The 16,622-nt window shown below is 44.8% G+C and overlaps 1 protein-coding gene across 2 annotated transcripts in view; it reads right to left on the bottom strand.

Annotated features, from left to right (window-relative positions):
• HS1BP3 (HCLS1 binding protein 3) overlaps positions 1-16,622 on the bottom strand; it is a 58,976-nt gene that overhangs the window by 11,071 nt on the left and 31,283 nt on the right. For both annotated transcript variants that reach the window (XM_059842948.1, XM_059842949.1), the window contains exon 5: positions 371-522. In XM_059842948.1, the coding sequence (XP_059698931.1) occupies positions 371-522 (152 nt within the window). The remainder of the gene's footprint in view (positions 1-370; positions 523-16,622) is intronic.

Here is a 16,622-nt window from a genome sequence, read left to right on the forward strand (position 1 = left end):
TTCCAGTCCACAAAGTGCAGTGATACTTTGCACTCCAAGGACTTGGTAAATCTGCTTTTTCCTTGCACTCAAAAGTAGGTCACATTACTCCTGTTAGTGTGGCATGAATGACTGTGGGACAGGCAGCTCCCACAGACCTTAATATCCAAGTTCAAAATGTTTACAGAGAACAGCTATGAGAGCTACAGGTTTCATTCATTCTTTCTGAATGATTCTAGATGATTCTGCTCAGCTGAAGATTTGCCTTAACATTTCCAAGACATTATTTAGCCTGTGATGCATACTATGCATCACTGTAATTTAAAGGCTCAGTTATACACATGCTTTAGATAAAATAATCCATGTATATACAAATATAGAACAGATTTACTCTCTTTAATCTTTCTTCTGGGACCAATTGATGAGAAATCTTTTTCTGGGCCAAAGAGTCCTTCATTTGGATCCACCTCCTCTTCAAAAATGGTTAATTTGGGCTTCTCTTCCTTGGCTGGAGGAGCAGGTGTCTTCTTTGCTTTTTTAGTTCTAAAACATAAGAGAAAAGAAAGTTAGCTGCAACTCTTCCTTTAACAAGCAAGATTTATGGCTAGAAAGTCTCATAAGCTGAAAATAGATGGTAGGAGGCTAGGAAAGGTTTAGGCAAAGGTACCAGGCATCTGTTAATTGTTGGCAGGAACGGGATACTGACCTGGAGGGACAGTTGGTCTGGCATTCTCTAGCTGGACACATGCTGTGTATTCATAATATATGTCAAGGAGTCCAAGGGGAATGGGAAAAGCAGAGCTAACAATGCTGCACTGTGCAAACTACTACTCAGAAACATTTAAGCAGTTTTACTGCTCCCACACAGAAGCTTAAAATAAGAAAGATCAGTTCCATCAACACAGTTTGACACAGACAGAAAAGGATGGCTTAAAATACAAAGTGCAAGTTGGCCCATTGCACTGATGCCTGTGGACAGGTTTTAAAAAAACCCTTTGGCTCCGTTTCCTTGCCAGCTCCTGCTGCTGTTTATGATTGCTGCACACTCCTTTCACAAAGGTATTAGACACTCCCCTCATTTGCACATGGCTTAAACAAAGAGAGTTGACTCCCCTTCCAAGAGCAAAATGAAAAGCACCTGCCTCTTGCTCTCATACCCAGGACTCACATTCCATCAGCTGAAGCTACAAGGCAGCTCTCACAATAATTGGGCTTGAGTTATGAGTCAAACCAGATGGCACAGAAAAGAAAATTTAGAGGACAATAACCTTTGGGTGAAAAGTCCAATTCAAACTAGGCTGGAAGAGAAGCAGTCCCTAGGACAACATGCCCTTCCAAAGTAATTGCCATATTTCAGAGATCTTCACTCAGCAGCTCTGGCACTGCAATTTCTAAGGTAGCCCCTTTGAGTGCCCCTTCCAATAGAAGATCTGATCTTCTCTGCAGAGAGCAGGTCAGGTTTCAGCCTAGAGCAAACCCAATTATCAGCACTTAACATGCCATACTCATCAAAAACTAAGAACAAGGTCAAAAGATTACACACACATTCCAACTACATTAAAGAGTCTTGTAAAATCCTCTTCCAATTACAGCTGCACACAAAAGCAGAGTCCAGTTACTTCCAGATATTTTCACAAGTTTATTATCAACAAACTGGAACTCACAGATGGTATTATCTTGCCACCACCATTTTGTGGCAAATGCAGCCTAAGAGCAAGCACCATGCAGAACCTAAATATTGCTTTATTTGGAAATATACCCTATGTGATACTCTAAAGGGATCTGTAGGTGACAACAACTACTATTAATGACAAAAACCTTCATTTTAAAGCAGCAGAAACTTTAATAATTTTTTTTTGCATTCATATTCATTAGGGATATGCCTCGAGTAACTTCTGAATATGAGCAACTTTTGAAAGCACAGTTCTAAGGAACTGCTTCAAACTGAAGCATTTGCAGAAGACCCTTCTTCCAAAACCTGTCAAAACCTAAGTTATAATATGTATACAAACTCAGATTCATTGCTTTATTAACTATAGTAAGGGATCTATCACTCAAATGACCCTAAGTATTAAAGGTAAAGGTAAACCAAACAACAACAAAACTGGAAGAACAGTAGGACTGAGTCATTCAGAGTTGAAAAACCCATTAAAAAAGATTTAGCAAACACAAATAAATCCGGATCTACTATGGAAGAAGCAACCTTTATTTGCATAATTCACACCTCACAAAGTATTCTTTGAGAAATGAATGACAACAGAGGTGAGGATTTGCCAATCTACAGATTGCCAAAAGTCTTTGACAAGACCTCTTGTCCATTTAGATTTACAACAGCTCTCCTGATGCATAAGAGCCCATCATGGCACAGGTCATTATATACAGGAGCCAGTACATTGCCAAGCAACAGGTCTCCACCTCAGTGAAGTTAGCAAGGAATTTACTGCTAGCTCAAGTTTTTGCAGTAAAAAATACCAGAATAGTGGGAAACACCAAAGAAAGGGAAGAGACTAATAAAGAGCATCATACAGAACAGCATGTAAAACAGAAATAATGGAACTGAAATGTCCTGGCAATGACCTTTTGTGTAGTCTGGCCACCAAACCAGCCCACTGACACAGGCTCACTTTCTGTTTGGCCAGGGGACTCCCCTGGCAGCTACAGGGCACAGGGCAAGACCCTCTGGGCTTGACTGGTACTGGTAGGAACAGGAGGAAATTGTTTTTCTGCCTTCAAGTTGTTTCCCCTCACTGCCCTTCTAAGGAAGCCACTGTTGGACTGCCAAGTAATTCCAGCATATCCATACAGGGACACTGTTGAGGTCAGTCCCTAAGTGGGAAACAGGATTCCCACGGTTCTGTATTTAGCTGTGCCAGTCCAGACTGCACTGCTGAGCAGAGGTTAATAGATGAGAAAGGGGGTGTGGGAAGTTTAAGAGACTGTCTGAGGTTCTGCAGCTGGCCTGAGGCTGCATCTGCCTGCCCACCCATCCCCTCTCTGTATATTGGTGCTACCTCCCCATAAGCATGGCCCAGGGACTGTGCTGGAGCCAAGCTGATTGTGAAGCCCCAGGCTAGCAGGCATGCAGAGGAGAAGCTGCAAGGACAGCTAATTCAATGATCATGATGTATCAGGGTGCAATCGACTTGTGCAGGAATGTAGTGTCTTTGGAGAAGACAGAAATGAAGGAACATTAAGTCTTCCAAAGTATTACTGAACTCAAACCTTGCACTTCATTAGCACCTTCTTCATACATCACACTCACAACCTTGGCAGCTGACATTTTGAAATACCAGCATCCAGCTGGCAGAAGATGACCCGTGTTATTGCTATTTCTTCATCTATGAAACAAGTGAACTTTTGGAGCATCACTCTAGTGACTTTTAAAACCTTAACAAAAATCAAACCAGCCCTAAAGATGATGTAATCCTTTGTTCAGCAGAAACTATTTACCCAACTGAGCCTACTGATGTCTTCACTGTGAGAATAACACAAATAACACTCCTGTCTCCTGCTCTGACTAAAAAAGAGCCTCCTAAGTGACTGTACATAAAGACTGGCCTTCTAACTGACATGGACCAAAACTGGATGATCAAAAATTAGAGTATATGAATCCACCTAGTCAGGCTGCTGGAACACTCGAAAGTGCAGCTGAGACTCCTGGCTCCCATATGATCCTCAAATCACCCATGAAAATGTCAACAAAACCCTGTATGCAGACTTTCAAACCTCACTCACTTAGTGAGCACAGTCCTCCTGTTACTGTTTACTGCCACAATGTAGGTCACTCATCTGGCAGCCTCCAGGTCTCACTGGCACAGCAGCAATGCACAAGAGTTTTCTGGTCAGCTGTGGAAAACAGCAACGAGGATGACTAAGGCACTTCAAAGTCAGAAGATTTCCAGACCTGTGTTGACAGGTGTTTGTGAAACACTGGAACTACAGATCCAATGCTGGGTGACACTGGTTTAAATCACAGTGTCTACTGTCTCTTTATAGAGAGGCATCCCTGCCCCATGCTCACTGCTGGGTAAAAACAGTGAGTGCTGTAATCAGGAGCACATGTAATCTCAGCACACAGGCAGAAGTCTTCAGGTGTTACTCTGAAAATATGACCATCTCTTTTTTACAGAAGTAAAATTATGCTTCAGAAAAGGAGTGCTACAGTAATATTAAAAAAAAAGACTTATTCAGAATATACATACTTATATATTAGGTATCCATGGAATTTTACAAGGGAAGAGCTCACTAATATAAATGGACATCCCCACTCCCACAGATCTACGTTCAGGCTTGAACAAAAGAGCTACAGCTAGAATAGCAGCAATATTTGCACATCTTCTTGAAAACCACATCTGAAAAACAAAGATCCTATACACTAGTTTGTGCAGAAAACAAAATGTCATCTGCTGCTTTCTTTTCACTCAACAGTGCTCATTTTCCAGAGCTGTCTGATAATAACAGACAGGACAAAAGGGGTCATTCTCAATTGCTCTGGCCTAGGGATGCCCAATAGAAACTCAAAGCCCATCAGCTCACACAGCCTCAATCCTAAGCATTCAGCTGCCACCACAAGTGCTGGCTGCAGGGATACTGCACCTCATACAGCAATCTTCTTCTTGTGTACATCATGCTAATTTACAGTATTTTAAATGGTTTTGGCATGTCCCAAAGTAAGATAATATGTAATTGATGGAATAAATCTCCTGTTAGAAATCATTTGGAACGAGAGTATCCAGTTGCAAAGTTTGTCTGCTGCTGCTCTGAGATTAGTTCAGCCTTGGATTATTGTTCCAGCAGAGCAACAGATGGAAAGCAAGCCTGAAGGAACAGATTTTCAAGAGTTCAGCTCCCATTCAGGGACCTGCTTTTATGGAGAGAATTTTCAGAAGGGCTCACAACTCAAGAGTACCTGTTCTTCCTAAACAAAGGCAAGCAGTCCTCAAGTTTTCTGATTATATCCTTTTCCGATGTAATTTGAAAGCAGATGAGAAGACCACAGATGGACAACTTTTGTTTAGTACACATCTCATTAGAACTAATCATAATAGAGAAACATTTCCTAAAATGTTTTCAACTAAATAATAAAACACTCAAGCACTCATAAGCCTGGCAAGGGAACTAGGGTTAGAGACTAGATTGCAAAGAAGGAAAATTAACATAAAGGAAATTTCTTTATAATTTTCCTCTGATTTTCTGGACTAAGCCAGAGTGTAAGACTTGCTGAAACAAGTTAAGGAACAACAAAAGACAAGTTTCAAAACATAACCATGACTAAATTAAACCACAGTGGTCCAGAACAAGAGAATCATAATAAAGTTGTCAATAATGATGTGAGAAAGCCAAAAATACTCATTAGTATTTTGAGTTTCATCTGCAAAGCAGCAAAATGGTACTTTCAGGGTTTCTGACAACAATGAAATTTTTCTTATCCTAATACTTATGCTAATGATGAACATTTTCAGATATGCAATACCAGATAACATGAACTAAGATGTTTTGGAAAAAATTGGCCAGGCATTCTCTGCACCCTGGATGTAACTACTCAACACAGTTTAGAACTCCAGGGAAGTTACAGAGGGCTAAAAGTAAAGCTATTTTAGAAATGAGAAAAGTTAAAAAAGTAGAACATAAGCATGGGCCAGTGAGCACTGCCTTAACACTCAGTATAATTATGGAAAGGCAGATTATCAGATATAACCAGTTAGTAATTAAAAGAGCATTCATTACTAAAATCTGTCCAGAGTCATGCTATCTTCTTTCCATGAACCTACAGACTTGATTAATAATGGTATCTTACCCAAGGTGTGACACAGCAATCCTGAAAGTTCCCATCTTTTCTTTCTAAAGCAGGAGCAGGGCAATGGAAGTTTCTCTCCTCTGGGTCCTGCAGACAATGATCTCACTGCATCATTGCAGGAACCTCTTCTCTGTGGAGATCCTGAGCCATCTCTGCATTAACTTGGACACTCAGATGCCACAAGCAACAGGGGATAAAACCACAACACTCTTTGGTAGGACAAGGACACGAGAATATTATGTCTGTCTATGAATTAGTAAAAGAGCTACAAGGCAAAAATGATGATGGCAGCATCAGGGCTTGATGCATACCAGCTTTTATCATGCCCTTAATTCTCTTTCTCTGTCTGTATGTCTGGCAGGACTTGATTTCAAATTGATAAAAGGAGAGAAGCATTGATTTTTGCTCTCCTTCCCCCTTCTGGTGCACCTTTTCTTTCTTTATGTCCAGCCTTTACAATTTCTGCCAAATTCCATCCTTTTTCCCCTTTTCACCCTTCCTCCTCATTTTCCCAATGTTTCTGGCCAGTATCAGACATTTTCCTGCTGCAACTCCAGAATCTGCAGTGCTGCCTTACCCTCCAGACTGACAATAAGGCTTCCTTGTCATCCTGAACACCCTTCTTCACATCATGTACCTCTTAATCTCCAGACTTCTGTTCTGGACTCTTCTTTTTCTGCTTTAACCCTAAAGATTCTTATCATTGGTCAAATTACACTTTTGAAAAAGACCCCAGGCAGTAACTGAAGGAGAAACAGGAAATTCACTGGGAAAGTGGGAAAATGCAGATGAGAAAAGGTAAGGGAAAAAAAAAGGACAGAACTAAGCAGAGGTAACAGAAGGCAAAACAAGAGAAAGGGGAGAGGTTGAAGCTGATCACAAATGATAACTAGCTGTAAGTACTAGTCTCTAAAAATAAATATTTACTAGTCAGTTTTCAATAAAAGGCAAACTTCATGTCAAATCTTAAATAAATGCAAAATCTTTCTGAAGAAACAAAGCTTTATCAGGAAATAAAATGAGGGAGAACAGTTTGCACTTAAAAAATTCAGCAAGACATTATCCCTTGGTTTATTTCCTTTACAGTAAAATTCAAGCTGAAGGAGTTACTTTCAGGAACAGTTACATTTCAGGAGTTACTTCTCAGGAAACTTTCTTTCAACCCTATGAAAATTACACTCTAAGAAAAAAAATCCATTCTCTTACATTAATTAATGATTGCTGCAGGTCTGTGGCTCCAAAACGAACAAATTCTTGAGTTAAGTACTGTGTTGCCTGTAAAGTGATGTCTATATGCAGTATACCTCAGCAATAAAATGTGCCACAAGAATTTAAATTTGACCACTGTAATGAAATCAACCTCCCAACATCATCCATTTATGAGACATTCTTCACAAACGTCCTGAGAAGCTTCACAATCCAAGTCACCCAAGCTGAAACAGCGTGTGAAAAAAAAGTGCTAGTAAGCATGTTTTCTGCCACCCTCTCAACAGATTTGGGAGCAAACACTTAAAAAGAAGGCCTCACAAGGAGGGAATTAAAGGTACTAAAAGTATGCAATGTCATGCTGAGAATTCTTACAAGTAGCAGCTATAAGTGACAAATGCAAATAGCAACCATTTTGGAGAGGTGATGTTTCTCCAACACTGAAATGGTGAAACCTGCTCCCCTCCTGACATGAACACACTGCTGTAGCTTCTTGTTAGATCTGTTTTCTGAAAAAGCAGAGAACATGTGAAGAGCTGATACCTCATTTTCAGATGTGCTGGGTACTCACACCTCATGGAACAGTCGAGTCACAAAATGGTTTGGGTTGGAAGGGACATTAACGTCACCTATTCCAACCCCCTGTTGTATACATGGACATCTGCCATTAGGCTGCTCAGAGCCCCATCCAACCTGGCCTTGCACACTTCCAGGGGTGGGGCATCCACAGTTTCTCTGGGCCAGTGTCTCAACACCTTTATTGTGCTTATGTCTCATCTAAACCTGCCCTTTTTCAGCTAACACCTAAAGTTTTATAAAGTGTTGTCTCACTACAGGCCTTGGCAAGGTCTAATCAGCAACTGTTTGGTGCCTCCTTCCAAGGACAGGCAGCCTGTTTGCAACTGCTACCTCTATTTAATAAAGTTTTAATTTTGGGTTATTTAATCTTTACCTCCTCACAACAGAATGCAGTCCAGCCCCCTAGACTCATCCTGTGCTCCTCAGGAGATAATTTCCACTTTGCTGCTGCCTCACCTGAATTCCCTCCTCACCCCATCCTACAGCAGAAGGGGTACAAGAGCCCAGACTGCAGACTCAACTCTAATTTTTCTGTCTGTGAACAGAAAAAGCTTCAAATAGGATAGAGGATGTTTGCATAAAAAACTTCTGGCCTCTCTAATCCCTGATGCTCCATATAAAACTCAGTCTGAAGGGTACCTTTCCTTTTCTTTGCCTGGTACCTGCACAGACCAACCCCCAGCCTACAGAAAACCTTGAGTCTAACATTTTGTCTGACATACCTGCCACAGCACATCTAAAGAGCTTATGAGAAGCTCGAGTTACCAAGGCAGTGAGCAGATTCCAGCAGTAGCCGAGCAGGATTTGCATCAATTCCAGGAGGGATGATGGGGCTGAGCCTGGTTCCCCACTGCCTTCCCTCCCCCACATCTTGCTGTTCACAGAGGTCACTTTTTCCTCTTGGCTGTGCCATAGGTAAAGCAGACCTCTCACCACAACTCAGAGACGGCTCCACAGGAGCTACAAGAGAGAAGGACACAGTGAGACATTGTCAGAGCTAAATGGCACTGCTGTTGCAGACACGGTGCCATGCTCTGGCTGCTGCCTCTCCTGCTGATCATGACATCAAAACAGCTTCCATGAAAAGAGAACACAGAACACTGCTTTCCTGCCTACGGGTTTCTTGTGATGATTTTTTTTTTTTTTTATACAGAGGTAAGATTAAATTGCTCTGGGTGAAATATTGCCTAGGCCATGGATATACCCATTGCATGAAGCAATTCCACTTGTGATGTTGCAAACACTGCTGGAGGTCAGACTGTAGGAACAGTCACACCAGGGAGCACCCCAAACACAATCTCTCCCTCCTAAGCCAGATACTGAGGCTCTGCAGAGGCAGCTGCCCAGGGGCTGCTTTCTGCTGTAAGCAAAAAACAGCTGACAAAATTCTGCATTTTTTAAATTGGATTCCTATTTATGATTTTATTGCTAACTAGCTTGATTTCTCAGCAGAGAAGCTTTTGCAAGGTCAGTAATTCCAGGGGCTGGCACTGAACTCATTGTGCTGTCAGGCTGCCTGTCAGGCTGGAGGGGGGTGCAGTGGGGAAGCACCACAAACTCCTTGGGGAGCACAGTGGGGCCAGGCACTGAAACACTGGAACCTGCTAAGTGCCAGCAAGCCACCTTATGTGACTAAAGAAGAAATGAGCAGTCTTCACAAGTGCTCTGGCTTATGCATGTGATCCAACTCAGTGCTGGTGTTATTTGGCAGCCAGGACAATATTCCAAAATCTTAACAAAATTCACTCCCCTCCTACTGGCAAAAAATCTCTGAGCTCAGCCGAGCCAGAGGACACTTGCTATTCCCACAGCACTCTTCAGAGCTGGCAGATAGATGATCTCAGGCCTCCAGCTAGCATCTCACATCCCCAGAGGATTATGACTTGACACAAACACGAGCCTGTAGATCCACACAAGTGACTCCTTGCAGACCCCAATCCTTGCTCCTGCTCAGCCACCTGACGATCTGCTCCTGCCCACCAACCCCTTGAGATGGCTGTATTAAAGCCTGAAGATTCCTGTGCTGAAAGGGTGCAGCAGGGAAAATGGATCAGGGAACATTTCTACCCACAGACTGGGCAGAAATGCTGGTAAACATCTCAGGCTCTCATACCCCAGATGACATGAGATCTCAGGCTCTTGTGGGGACAAAAAGCAACAAACATAGAGCTCCAACAGCCAATGAGAGCTCTTTCCAGGCTTAGCTACTGGTCACTCAAAGTGTGAACCAGGTTTAGCTACTGGTCACTCACCTGTGAGCTAAGTTGATCCTTTGGGTCAGTTTGCTGGCTCACAAATCCTAAATTCATTCAAAGAACATTAAAGCTCTATGCTGTGAAGAATCTTGTACCATCTAGTAGGTTGGAGACATGAGAAATTACCTGAGGTTTGGTAAAGGAGGATCTTTGGTTGAACACAGAGTGGGAACACAAATCATATCACTGATCTCTGTCAGTAGAAGGGATGACTGGAAAAGTGCTGAAATGACGCTGATGAGAGCAGGGGAGTAGCAATTACAAATAACTGCACAATGTTTTGAGCTTTTACTCCCTCGTGTTACAGTGGCTATGGCAGTGTTGGAGGAAGAATGATCACTACAGAAAGAAAACACAGACCCAGAGCACTTCAGGATTTGTATCCATAAGCAGAAATGCTACAGCAGACCCTTCACATGCCACACAGCGAGGACAGAGAACAAACACCACAGGGTGAACATGGTTCTAAACATATAGTACAGCAGATACGGTCAAAATGCTGATTCACAGGGCTGACTTCTTTCTGTAGCCAACCCCTTCATGCTGCCCACCCAGCTCCTGGCCCCACTCCTGTCCCTCTTCATCCTCCTTTGCTCTTCCAAGAAGGGACATTGGTACCTGTACTGGGTTTGCATGGCAAGGTTTTGGTAGTGGGCAGGGGCTACAGGAGTGGCTCCTGTGAAAAACTGCTGGAAGCTTCCCCATGTCTGACAGAGTCAATGCCAGCCAGCTCCTAGAGGGATTCCTCAGTGGCCAAGGCTGAGCCCATCAGCCATGGTGGTAGTGCCTCTGTGATAGCACAGGTAAGGGGGAAAAACTATTCTGCAACTGCAGCCAGGAGAGAATGAGAATGTGAGAGAAACAGTTCTGCAGATGCCCAGGGCAGTGAAGAAGGCAGAGAAGATGCTCCAGGTACCAGAGCTGCCCTGCAGCCCCTGGTGAGGCAGCTGTGCCTCTACAGCCCATGGGGGAGCAGAGATCCACCTGCAGCCTGTGGAGGATCCCAACCCAGATCAGAGGGATGCCTGAAGGAGGCTGTGACCTTGTGGAGACCCCACACTAGAGCAGGCTCCTGGCAGGACCTGTGGCCCCTGGACAGAGGAACCCATGCTGTAGCAGGCTTGCTGGCAGGACTTGTGACCCCAAGGGAGAAGGATGTGAGGAGTCCTGCCCCTGAGGAGAAGGAACAGCAGAGACAACGTGTGATGAAGTGACCCCAGCCCCCATCCCCCTGCACTGCTGGTGGGAAGGTAGAGAAAAGCAGGAGTGAAGCTGAGTTCAGGATGGGAGGGGTGGGGGAAAGGCATTTTATAATTCAATTTCATTTCTCATTGTCCTGCTCTGATTTGACTGGTAATAAATTCAGTTCATTTCCCCAAGTAGAGCCTGTTTTGCCTGTGACAGTCATTGGTGAATAATCTCGCCCTGTCCTTACCTCACCCCATGAGTCTGTCATTATTATTTCTCTCCCATGTGCAGCTGAGGGGAGCAGTGATGGAGTGGCTTTGGAAAGATTTTAATACTGAATTCCACAGCAGAGGTGCCATGAGCACAGGAGGCAGCACACACCTACCCTGCTGAACAAGAGGGCTGGTGCAGGACTGTACCCACCCTTTGAAACACCTGGCCTTGGTCTTCCCTTGCTCTCTGTGGCATTCTGGAATTAATGTTTGTTCTGCAACTGTTTTAAAGTTCAAAGTGCTTGAAATGACATGAGGGTTGTGCTAGAGCTCTGCAAAGTCACAGCCTGAACTGGTGCTAATGACATGCTTTGGGTACAGAACAAAGGCACATGGGGGTGTTTGAAGGAGCAAAGGCTGGTGTGATGCTGCCAGAGGACTGTATATGGAGGGAAGCTTGGTGTCCATGTCACCTTCTAGAAAGGGTCCTTGTGAGGGCTCCTGGGCACCAGTCCCTTTCAGGAAGACGTGATAAGCAGGGAGCAGAAAGGAGACTGCTGTCCTTTGCCATGGTGTTCATTTGGTTGTAGGGCTTAAGAACACCTCAGCATCTTTCATAATGCACACAACAGCACCATGGCAGCATCCCTCCTGTGAGCAATGGTGCTGTGCTGCCAACAGCTGGAAAAGGACTGGCAGACCACGGAAGTTCCTCCATCAGAGTAAGGGATACAATGGGCTGGGTAACATCTCCAGCACCAATACTTACTGACAACAAACCACAATGTTTGGATAGCCCCAAAACACCTCATAGCCTTTCAGAATTCAGTGTCTTTGCACTTCTGCATGTCAGGGCATGCCAGCATTGCTTCTTTGTAGATCAAGAATAAAATCTGGTCCTGAAAGCCAGAAGTAAGCTATCTGCAGCCTAAACAGGATGTCTTTGAAATGAAAAATTGAAACAAATTTTCCTGAGACTTTGGTGCACAGTTCTAGACCACGTGCTTCTCCTTCCTGTTCCAGCATCCTGCACTGTGTGGCACTGCCCTTGTCTCTTGGCAGCATCACTGAACAAATAAAAACAACTCCAGTGAGGTCAGGGTTTTTTAACAGCCCCTGAGGGATGAAGTGAGGGTTAACCCTCAGAAGTCTCTTGAGAACACATTTGCTTTTTTCCATATTACACTTGGGGCCACGGCTCTGCCACTCATAGCCAAGAGGAGAAAGACAGATGATTCAGGAATAAGTTTCCAGGACAAGACTGTTAACACACAACGACAGCCTATGCTGGCAGATAACCCATCACACAGATGAAAAACGAGATGTCTGCTCCAAACAGGTCTGGATAATGTAGTGAGTTCTCGTTAGCCACAGAGGCACAGGGCATGGCTTTCCTCCGGCCAGCGGCACGGTGACTGAAAGAGGGCTCTGCACAGGCAGGGCTGCAGATTTCCTCCTGATAGTGGGGTTTTCAGTTTGTTGTTTGTTGTGTTTTCATTGGTTGGTTTTGGGTTTTTTTGTTAGTAATGGTTTTTACACTATCAAAAACTGCAGTTAGTGCAAGTCTATGTAGCCAAACAGAACCCTCCAAAAATGATACATCTGTCCAGACCCCTTCCTGTGCAGAGTGTTTGAGCTTATCAGTGGTACCAAGGAGTATTGCAGAAGAAGCCTGCCTGCAGTGGGAACAGGTGAACAATCTCCTTTTGCTGGTGGCCAAGCTTAGGGAGGAAGTTGAAAGACTAAGGAGTACTAAGGAAAGTGAAAGGGAAATAGATTGCTGGAGTTCTGCCTTTCCATCCTTGAGGGAGGCCCACCAGGAGTCAGAGGACTTCCATGCTTCTCACTGTCAGGCAATAGGAGGGCACCTGGTGAATGAAGGTGAGTGCAAATGGGTCCCTACTCAGGGAGGTAATAAAAATTCCTCCCAAACCCCCATCACCTATGCAGGAGTCACTTCAGAATAGGTATGAGGGCCTGGGTCTAGAGGGTCAACCAGATGATGTAGAAGAAAATTATCTGCACAGTGAGGCCCCCAAGTACGCTTCATCTGTCAGACAGATCACCCCCTCTAACACCAAAAGAAAAGAAGGGTAATCATGGTGGGTGACTCCCTTCTGAGGGGAACAGAGGGCCTCATGACCCATTGACTGGAGCAATCCCAGAGGGATGTCTGCTGCCTCCCTGGGGCCCAGGTATGGGATATCACCAAGAGATTCCCTGGGCTGATTCAGCCCTCTGATTATTACCCACTGCTGATACTCCAGGCTGGCAGTGATGAGACTGAAAAGAAGAGTGTCAGGGCAATTAAAATGGACTTGAGGGCACTGGGTTAAGTGGTTGATGGGGCAGGAGCACAGAGAGTGTTCTGCTCAGTCCCTTTGGCGGCAGAGAAAAATGATGAAAGGAATAGGAGAGGCCACATTCTCAACAAGTGGCTCAAGGGTTGGTGTCATCAGCAGAATTTTGTGTTCTTTGATCATGGGGCAACTTTTACATCACCTGGCCTGCTGGAACTGGATGGGCCCCTTCTCTCTGTTAAGGGCAGAAGGATTTTAGCTCATGAACTGGTGGAACGCACTGAGAGGGCTTTGAACTAAGTTTGAAGGAGGAAGGGCATGCAGCTGGGCTGTCTGGAAGCAGGCCCACGCGTTGTCAGCCTGAGTCAGGAGTGGTATCAGCAGCCCAGCTGAGGTGCATGTATACCAACATCTGCAGGATGGGCAACAAACAAGAAGAGCTGGAGGCCATGGTAGAGCAGCAGAGCTGTGATGTAATTGCCATCACAGAAACGTGGTGGGATGACTCACATGGCTGGAGCACTGCACTGGATGGCTACAAGCTCTTCAGGAGAGACAGGAAAGGGAGAAGAGATGGAGGAGTGGCCCTTTATATTAGGGAGGCTTTTGATGCCATGAGTATTGAAACTAATGTTGAATGCCTGTGGGTAAGAATTGAGGGGAAGGCCAACAAGGCTGACATCCTACTGGAAGTCTGTTAGCATCCACCCAACCAGGAAGAAGAGGTGGACAACTTATTCTACAAGCAGCTGGAGCATGTTTCAAGATCACCAGCCCTTGTTCTTGTAGGTGACTTTAACCTACCAGACATCTGCTAGGAACTTAATACAGCAGAAAAGAGGCAGTTTAGGAAGTTCTTAGAGTGTGTGGAGGACAAGTTTTTGTCACAGCTGGTGAGGGAGCCCACCAGGGGAGGGACTATGTTAGATCTGTTGTTTGCAAATAGAGATGGGCTGGTGGGAGATGTGGTGGTTGGAGGCCACTTGGGGCACAGTGATCATGAAATTAAAGAGTTCTTGATATTTGGTGAAATCAGGAGGAACATCAATAAGACTTTTACATTTGACTTCTGGAGGGCTGACTTTGGCCTATTTAGGAGACTTATTCAGAGAGTTCCTTGGGAAGCAGCCCTTAAAAACAAAGGAGTTCAGGAAAAGTGAACATGCTTCAAAACAGAGATCCTGAGGGCACAGGAACAGACTGTCCTTATATGCTGAAAGATGAGCTGACGAGGCAATGTCCAGTCTGGATGGGGTTTTGGAGGAACTTAGGAATAAAAAGAAGGTGTATCATCTTTGGAAGGAGGGTCAGGTCTCTCAGGAAGTATTTAAGGGAGTTGCTAGAGCATGTAGGAAAAAAAATAGGCAGGCCAAAGCTTAGTTTGAACTTAATTTGGCAACTTTTGTAAAGGATAATAAAAGATGTTTTTACAAATATATTTGTAAATTATAGGCCAGTTAGCCTGACCTCAGTACCCAGTAAAATGGAACAGTTTATATTGAGTGTCATCACACAGCACTTACAGGATGGCCAGAGTATCAGACCCAGACAGCCGCGGTTTAGGAGGGGTAGGTTGTGTTTGACCAACCTGGTCTCTTTTTATGACCATCAGACCTGCCTGGTGGATACGGGAAGGGCTGTTGATGTTGTGTACCTGGACTTCAGCAGGGCCTTTGACACTGTCTCCCACAGCACACTCCTGAAAAAGCTGCAGCCCACGGCTTGGACAGGAGCACTCTGTGCTGGGCTAGGAACTGGCTGGATGGCCAGGCCCAGAGGGTGGTGGTGAACAGTGCTGCATCTAGCTGGTGGCCTGTCACCAGTGGTGTCCCTCAGGGGTCTGTGCTGGGGCCAGCTCTGTTTAATATCTTAATTGACAACATGGATGAGGGGATTGAGTCTTTCGTTAGTAAATTTGCAGAAGACACTAAGCTGGGATCATGTGTCCATCTGTTGGAAGGTAGGAGGGCTCTGGAGAGAGACCTGGAATGGTTGGATGGATGAGCAGAGTCCAATAAGATGAAGTTTCATAAATCCAAGTGCCAAGTCCTGAATTTTGGCCACAATAACCCCAGCAATGTTATAGGCTGGGGATGGTGTGGCTGGACAGTGCCCAGGCAGAAAGGGACCTGGGGGTGCTGGTCTACAGCTGGCTGAACTTGAGCCAGCAGAGTGCCCTGGTGGCCAAGAACATCCAGGCCTGGATCAGGAATAGTGTGGCCAGCAGGAGCAGGGAGGTCATTCTACCCCTGTACTCAGCACTGGTGAGGCCACACCTGGAGTGCTGTGTCCAGTTCTGGCCCCTCAGTTTGGGAAGGACGTTGAGACTCTTGAGCGCGTCCAGAGAAGGCAACAAGGCTGGTGAGGGGCTGGGAACACAAACCCTGTGAGGAATGGCTGAGGGAGCTGGGGGTGTTTAGCCTGGAGAAAAGGAGACTCAGACGTGACCTTATCACTCTCTACAACTTCCTGAAAGGTGGCTGTAGTCAGGTGGGGGTTGGTCTCTTTCTCCACGCAGCAACTGACAGAACCAGAGGACACAGTTTGAAGCTGCATCAAGGGAAATATAGGTTGGATATTAGGAAAAAGTTTTTTACTGAAAGAGTGATAAAGTTCTGGAATGGTCTGCCCAGGGAGGTGGTACAGTCACTATCCCTAGATGTGTTTAAAAAAAAGACTGGATGTGGTACTCAGTGCCATGGCTTAGTTGAAGTGTAAGGGCATGGGCTGGACCCAATGATCTGGAAGGTCTCTCTGAACCCAGTGATTCTGTAAGATGGTTTTGAGGGCATGACACTGTGTTTTGTGTTTAATGATGCCATTAAGTATGCCTCAGATGCTATTACAGACAAAAAGCAATAAAGCAAGGAAGAGAGAAACTTAGAAGTCTTCCATTCAAGCCACTGCAATGCATTTGTGTATCATGACAAATAAAGAGCGGTTATTACAGAAAATTACGGTTCAGAGAGCAGAACTCAGAAAATAACCTGTATTAGTGAAAATCAAGATCTTTTCCAAGCCATGTTATACACCACAGCTCACATCCACAGGGCTGAACTCTGTTACAGCCTAAAAGAGGCAGGCTGCACCTATCCAGCTCCAGGCT

This window comes from Haemorhous mexicanus, chromosome 3 (assembly GCF_027477595.1).
Source record: "Haemorhous mexicanus isolate bHaeMex1 chromosome 3, bHaeMex1.pri, whole genome shotgun sequence".
NCBI lineage: Eukaryota > Metazoa > Chordata > Aves > Passeriformes > Fringillidae > Haemorhous > Haemorhous mexicanus.